Here is a 7,907-nt window from a genome sequence, read left to right as displayed (position 1 = left end):
GACTTCGGACTCACCTTCTCCGTCCCGGTGTCCTCCTCGTTGGCCTCCTCCTCCGACGAGGACAGGTCGATGACCGTTGCATTGGCCTCCTGCCCTGCCGGCATCATCCTCCGACTCCACCCTCCCTCTCCCACTCTCGCGCTCCTAACGCATTTGTGTGCGTTCGATACCGAGTATCATCCTCTCCCTCTCTTTGGATGAGTTACAGTGTGCCCCCGCTAAGTCCGACTTGGCTTCTTGGTTCTGGCCACCAATGCTTTGTGGTTTTAACTGGCTAATGTGGGCGGTTTTTCCTTTGCCAGTATTTACATGCCGCAATTGTATATCACCGGCGAATTAAAATGTATTATTTTAAACGGCCCTTCGTACTTTAGTGCCAATTTCGCAGCGAAGCCTTCTGCAGCTTTGGACAGATGGTGTTCCTTGGCCCAGACTGTGTTCCCGATGTTTGGTTTCCATTGGCGTCTACAGAGATTGTAGTGGCATGCCTGATCCTGCGCTGCCTTTTTCATATTTCGCCTCACCAGCTCGAAGACTTCCTTCAGCTTCTGTGCGTTTTCGACAGGAGTTTGAGTTTGCCTTCCGGTGCTGATTGTCTCTTCGTCGTACAATGCGTTGGGTAACCTGGGCTCTTTTCCTTGCTTAACAAAAGCTGGCGAATATCCCATGGTTTCAGCCACGCTTGTGTTCACGGCCAACTGCAATTCCGGCCACTTTTCGTCCCAAGTCCTCTGGTCTGCCCAGGTGAACTGGGCGATCATCGTTTTTACCGTCCTATTGGCTCTTGGGGCGTGTATAGGGCCGTGAACTGGTGTCGGACACCTAACTCACCAAGGAATTTTTTAAACGCCCTGCTGGTGAATTGAACGCCATTGTCCGTGATCAGCGCCTTGGGTACGCCGTATCCGGATCCGCTTACGGATCGCCTTTTCCAGAGTTTCCGTCGTTGCCCTACGCATTGGCACCATTTCGGTCCACTTGGAGAACCTATCTACCAGCACTAGAAGCATAGAATTCCCGTGTTTGGAGCGGGGCAGTGGTCCGACGAAATCTGCGCATACAGTGGCCCACTGCTCTTCCGGTACTTGGTTCAGCATTTTTCCGGCCGTCTGTAGTTGGCTTGGCTTATACCGCAGGCAGCTCTAGCAGTTTTGCACATATTTCCTTATGTTGCGGTGCATTCCCGGCCAATGGTATCTTGCTGCCAGCACTAGTAGCATAGAATTCCCGTGTTTGGAGCGGGGCAGTGGTCCGACGAAATCTGCGCATACAGTGGCCCACGGCTCTTCCGGTACTTGGTTCAGCATTTTTCCGGCCGCCTGAAGTTGGCTTGGCTTATACCGCAGGCAGCTCTCGCAGTTTTGCACATATTTCCTTACGACGCATTCCCGGCCAATGGTATCTTGCTGCGACTCTGGCAATCGTCTTCCGACTGCCCATGTGGCCAGCTGTCGGTAAGTCGTGGTTCTCCGACATTACCCGCCGCCTGGACCCCGTTGGCACGCATAGCTTCCATGATGTGACATCCTCGTTGCCCGCTCTGTGCGGTATGTGGCGAAATAGCTGGTCGGCTTCCGTCATGTAGTCTGGATATTTTTGGGGATTTTGGGCTATGTTGCCCCGCATATCCTTTATCCAGTTACACTTGCCTTTTTCCTTATGCTGTTCTTGTGTTCTGGCAGTGGCTGTCGCGATAGTGCGTCTGTCAACCACTAGTGCGTTCAACCACTTCAGTGCCATGTGATCCGTGATCACTTTGAAGTTGTAGCCCTCCAAGTAAGGCCTTAACTTGCGTATGGCCCACACAACGGCCAGGCATTCCTTCTCAGTAGCTGAGAAATTTCTCTCCGATCCATTCAGGGACCTGCTGGAATACGAGATCACCCTCTCGCCTTGGTCGGAATTCTGTGTGTGAATAGAACCGAGCCCGTAATCGCGGGCGTTGGTCTGAAGCACAAACGTCTTTGTAAAATCTGGGCATGCTAAGATTGGGTCTGCGATTAGCCTGGCCTTGACAGCTTCAAAAGCCTGTTGATGGTCATCTGTCCACTCCCATTTTGTGCTTTTTCGGAGAGGCTATTCAACGGATGCACCAACGTTGCAAAATCTGGCACAAAACGCCTGTACCACGACGCCACTCCCAAGTATTGTCGCAACTCCTTAAAGTTGGCCGGGGGTTTTATTAAGGCAATTGCCGATACCTTTTCTGGGTCTGTTCCGATGCCTTGGTCTGTTATGCGATGCCCAAGTATTGCAGCTCCTTTCTGAAAAACTTGGATTATTCCGCATTTACTTTTAGGTTGGCAGCCCGTAGTCTCCTAAACACTTCCTTCAGGTTTTCCATATGCTCTTCTAGCGTCCGTTCGATGACGAGAATGTCGTCCTGATACGCGAAAGCGTGCAGTATCATTTCTGGTCCAATGACCTGATCCAATGCCCGCTGGAATGTTGCCGACGCGGAGTGTAGGCCAAATAGCATCATCTTCCATTGGAACAGGCCCTTCCCTGGTACAGTAAACGCCGTGTACTGCCTGCTCTCTGCCTCCAAAGGGATCTGCCAGTAACCGTGCTTTAAGTCGAGACTGCTGATGTACTTCGCCTCCCGCAGCTGGTCCAGGATGTAGTTTATCATCGGCATTGGGTATGCGTCCTTTACGGACCTCGCGTTTATTTGCCGGAAATCTACACACAGTCTCCACTTTCCAGTCTTCTTCCTCACCATGACTATTGGTGAGCTGTAGGGACTCCTCGAAGGCTCGATGCATCCTTTTTCCAGCAGCTCGTCTACCTTGGCATTGAATTTTTAGGGTAGTACCGCTTTTTGACTGGTTGGTCGTCCTTCATGGTGATCCTATGTACGGCCACGTTGGATGTTCCCTTTATGCCTTCCAGTTCGTCCAACTCGGCTTTTAGAAACCCCTCCACATCCTTTTCCGCAAATCTTTTGGGTGTTTCAACTATTGCCAAAGACAGTTTCTCTTCCAGCGACCCTTCTCGTCTATACCTTGCCGGTATTGACGCGCTGTGTCCTGCGCACTCGACTTCGGCCCCGATTCTGGTGAGGAAAATTTCCAACACCAGGGCGTCGATCAGTCCTGGTAAAATCAGCAGCTCCATTGACACTGTTTTCGTGCCAAGTCCATCCGTACTTGCCTTCTTGTGGGTCCGACCCTTCCTGCCGCCTGCAGCCTGTCCGCCAGCTCTTCGCTGATGAAGCTCGTCGTGGCACCGGTATCCATCGTGGCCTTAATTTTATTTTCACCTATGAGCACCGTGGCGGACAGTTGCATTTCATCCGCCTGCAGGTCGCCCATTAATTTCGAGAGGCAGCACCTCGCGATCACTGGCCGCCCCTCGGAGGCTGGGGTCGTTGGGCGTTTCCCGACCCGGAACAGCACTGAACCGTCCGAACTCCTATTTTTCCGCATCGCCAGCAGAACGTAAGCCGTTGGTTCCAGCATTCCTTAACCCAGTGGTCTGGACCCCCGCATCTGCGGCAGGCCTGGGTAGGATTTGCTACGTATCCGCCGCTATTGTTTGCTGGTTCGTGGCCGCGCGGTATATTTCGTGGTTGTGCGTCCGGGTCCTCCTGGCACCGCCTGCACACTGCACCCTGGTCTGTTCTTGGTCTTGGTACTTGATTGCTCTGCCCTTGCTGCTTACGGGGATTGTTTTCCAGCTCAAACTTCTCCCGTTGCTGGTCGAGCTCCTCAAACTCGTCTGCCAGCGCCATCAAGGTATCCAAATTTCGACATTCGTATGGGCGAATGAACATTAGGAGTGCCTGCGTGCTGTTCTCTTTTATTCTCTCCAGCGTTTCTTTGGTCGACAGATTTAGTGGCCGCATCAGGGTCTGCATGTCCACCATGAAATCTTTAAAGCTTTCGGGGGGAGGCTTGCTTTCTTTGTCTGACCTGGTCCGCCAGCTTCTCCATGTATCCTCGGGGAAGGAAGTAGTTTTGGAAACTGTAGATAAAGTCTCCCCAGGTCTACCAGTGTTGATTGTTGGCGATGAGCCACTTTAAGGCTCTGCCTTGTAGAAGCTCCGGCATTGCTCGTGGGATCTGGTTTAGGTCGAGACCGTAAGTCACGACTTACCACTCTACTTGCTCCACAAATTCCAGCGGCTTGTCGTTTCCGTCGTAGCGGAAATTCCACTCCCGGACCTGCTTGACCACCTTCGCGTAGTCCTGCGTGTGCGTCCTGGAACTCTCCTTTCTTTCCCGGCTACTCTCCCGCTGCCGGGCGTAGCTTGCGATGCTCGACACATCCAAGCTCGCTATCAGGCCTTTGGCACTTCCGGTTGTGAGCTTGAATTTTGGAGTGGGCATTTTCCGGAATTTCTTCTCCAGGCCCGTTACCAAATCGGCGATGTCCGGCTCCTCTGCCGTCTGGTCGACGAAGTCTCCCAGAGTCTTCCTCATCGACTCGACGGAGCCCTCCAGTTCTATTCCCTGAACTTGGCTCACCTCATCAAAGTCCTTCTTCCTGAGATTATAAATCCAGGACATCCCCATCTCGGAACTTTTGTTTCCTTGGTCAGGACAATTACTATTCGGCGCCAGATGTAACGACCTGTTTCTTTATTTTCTGCTCGCAATGTAAACGTGCGGCTAGCTCAGAGAGGTTGTGAGTTCGTTCCACCAAATTTATATTGAGTGACTAGATTGGTGCTGGTTTATTGATTCTCTAAATGTAGCCTTATTGCTATTGTTTTGCTACCCGATGTCGCTGTCTTCTGCTGCGTTGCTCCTGGCTCGTTGCTGCGCTGCTATTGGTGTGCCGCTGCGTCGCTTCTGGCTTACTGCTGCGTCGCTCCTGGCCTGCTACTGCGTTGCTTCGGCTTGCTGCTCCGGGTGACTGAGATCGGGACGGCTCCACCAAAAACCCTGGATGTTATGCGAGCTTCCCTACCGGGGCCGGCAAGGTGTATCGCCTAGCAGGTGAACCGAAGTTTCGCCTTATCGCCTAGCCACCTTTAACGCCTGGCTTCCGGAGTTCAGCCTGGACTTTGTCGGCAAGGTGTATCGCCTAGCAGGTAGAACAAAGTTCTCCCTTATCGCCCAGCCACCTTTATATGACACCGCGCAAGAACTCACTAAGTTTGATTTTACCACGACATAGCACCGTTGGATCTCAGCGTTGTAGCCTCAGCCTTGTAGACTTGTCGTCGTTCGACGTCTCGACTTTGCGATCTTGATCCTTGGGCACTTCGGTTTCGATTTGTACTTATTCCGCGTCACGCATTCCCTCTGATTCTCGCACTTGTACTGTCCCGAGCTGCGCTTGCGCCGTCCTTTTATAGGCGCTGTAGGTGCCGTTATTTCTTGCCGGGCGCGGGTCCAAGTTCCATCGAGGTACCGTAAATTCACGATGTGTCCTCTTTAGGCGGGTCCGAAGTCCACCAATTTACCGTATGACCTCGCTGCCCTTGCCATATGAGGGTCCAGCTCCGAATATTTCCCGTTTGACCTGGATGCCCTTCATTTTTCCGGCTTTCTCGCCTCCTCCGCTGTTGCTAGGCCGAGCTCCTACATCGAGATTTGTGGGTAGTTTAAGACTCCTCACAGCTCTCATGAGCCCTTGGGAATCTAGGAACAGGTTCAGATTTTGGACAAGGCTGGATGCTGGTACTGGCCGTTTTTGGCTTAAGCAGCCAGTCTGCGTTGCGTGACGGAAATCAGGAGACGCTCGGTGTCAAGAGATCCTCGAACGGAGACATGAGCTTTCGCGAGCGCTGGATGAATCAATGAGCCTAAGCGAAGACTCGCAAAGCCTTGTCGAGTGTGGAAAAACGCTCAATAATGTCTTCAGGGGGAGCCTTCGCAACATGGACCTTAACTGCTCGCTTCTCGAGTTCAGTCACAGGGGGTCATAGCCTTGAATGGGGCATTCGCAGCGAGGCCTTTGCAGCCAGGCAGGACCATGCCACCACAGCTGGCTGTCTGCTAGGTCGTGAAGCGCTAGCCCCCGGCTAGCGAGATCTGCCGCTTTATGCTCGGAGCGGACGTGTGCCCATTTCTCCACTTTTGTGAACTGGGTGATCTTGGTCACAAGATTTGCCACGAACATTGTCCAGTGGCACGCCGGCTTATGCAACCAGGCGAGAACAATCGTCGCGTTCGTCCAACAGTGCAGGGCGGAAGACGGCCCGTTCATCTTCGAAAGAACGGCGTTGGCCATTTCGGACAATAACAAGGCTCCGCACAGCTCGAGCCGCGGGAGCGACACCGTTTTTACTGGGGCCACCCGCGTCTTTGCCGTTAGCAAGTTCACCACTACCGCGGACCCAGCCTCAACTCGGAGGTAAATGGCAGAACCCATGATGCGACCCATCTGGGATCTGATCAAGAGCGGAGTAATTTTCCAGGAAGTCAACCCATCTTTGGCAAAAATCCCGAGGGAGAGCATCGTCCCATCCTAGATTCTAGAGCCAAATGTCCGGCATGAACATCTTTGCCCGGACTATGAATGGGGCGAGACAGCCCGCTGAATCAAATAGTTTGGCACTTTGGGATAGGACTTCACGCTTCGTGAACGATGAACCCAAAAAAACTCATCAGACCTCGCCTTTCACCGCACGCCGAGAGTTTTAGCCGTGCTCTCTGCGTCGATTTCAAGGAAATCAGTGGCAAAATCGCCTTGCTATTGGATGTCCATTTTTTAAGGGGGAATCCTGCCGAACCCAGGGCCCCTTGGAGCTCACGGATAGCCGCTTGCGCTTCGGTTTTGGAGTCTGCCCCCGCAAGTACGTCATCGACGTACATGTACTGTCGGATAATCCGACTCGCCTGCGGATACCTCGACTCTTCGTCGTCGGCGAGCTGGGGAAAGTCGTTATTTGCACATGCCAGGGAAAAGTCGTTCTGGTTCAACGGCGCTCGGAGTATGAATATCCGCTTGATATTGGCTGACCCGGTCTGTTAAATAAACTTTTTGTCGTCGCTTTTGGCGTTAATTGAAACGGTCACGGAGACGCGGATTGGGACCTGTCCAAACGGGTAGATGGGCATTCTCGACTGACCTGAGCAAGGAGCGTTTCGTTCGGAACGTGAGGATATTCACAGCTAAGCCCTCCGTGCGATCTGAGTCGGCAGCGAGTTGGTCGTCGCTGCAAATGAACAAACGAGAAAAAAAACCCAAGTCGAATGCTGCTACAGGAGGAGCTATTCGGCGTAGCTGAATTGAATTTTGAATTGTTCAATTTTATTTCTTTTTAGTATGAAAACAGAACTTAAAACGCTACCACAAATGGAAAATAACACAGAGAACGGGCACACTGTTAATTTGTGCGGAGTAGACGGCACAGTTCCGTAAAAAAAGAATAATCGGCACAAATATTTAGAAATCGTTGAAAATGTATTTTTTTAACTTGTTACTCCCCCTGTCGACTTCTGATTTTTTTGGTTTATTTTAATTATTACCTTTGTTATTGATTGCCAAATAATTTAATTGTGATTATTTATTTTTTGGGGGTTGGGAAATATTTTCGATCTCAAAAAAATCAGGAAATCCGCAAAAAAACAAAAATTAATTAATTAATGACTATTGTAGTGTGCAAGTTATATGACACATTACTTACCCAATTTATAAACAACTTTGAGCCGAGAGCCAATTTCCAATTAACTCTGACAAGACCCGAGATAAATCCGTGGTCACCTATTTCTGTCAATTACGCCTCTAAATTATTCCTACCCAGATTAATTTCACGCAGTCCGCATCAAACGGATGCTGTAAACATCCAAGCCGATATTGTAAACATCGGAGCCTCAAAGCGAGCCCTGAGTCCGCTAGCGCAAACAAAAGATTTCCAAAGCGATCCCTAAAGTCCGCTAATGTAAACACCAATTTTCGGCCAAATTTAGATTTCAAATTTAATTGGCAAATTGCATCATCCTATTTTCCGA

At 51.1% G+C, this 7,907-nt stretch overlaps 1 protein-coding gene across 1 annotated transcript; it reads right to left on the bottom strand.

The window, feature by feature from the left end:
* Nucleotides 1–305: 305 nt before the first annotated feature.
* On the bottom strand, nt 306–761 carry LOC123038062. Its single transcript, XM_044461521.1, has one exon. It carries the CDS (start codon nt 759–761, stop codon nt 306–308), a length of 456 nt encoding a protein of 151 aa, XP_044317456.1.
* Between the last annotated feature and the right edge of the window lie 7,146 nt (nt 762–7,907).

Source organism: Drosophila rhopaloa, unplaced genomic scaffold (genome assembly GCF_018152115.1).
Source record: "Drosophila rhopaloa isolate 14029-0021.01 unplaced genomic scaffold, ASM1815211v1 contig_4, whole genome shotgun sequence".
NCBI lineage: Eukaryota > Metazoa > Arthropoda > Insecta > Diptera > Drosophilidae > Drosophila > Drosophila rhopaloa.
Note: the sequence above shows the minus strand (reverse complement) of the source record. Positions and strands in the feature narration are given on the sequence as shown.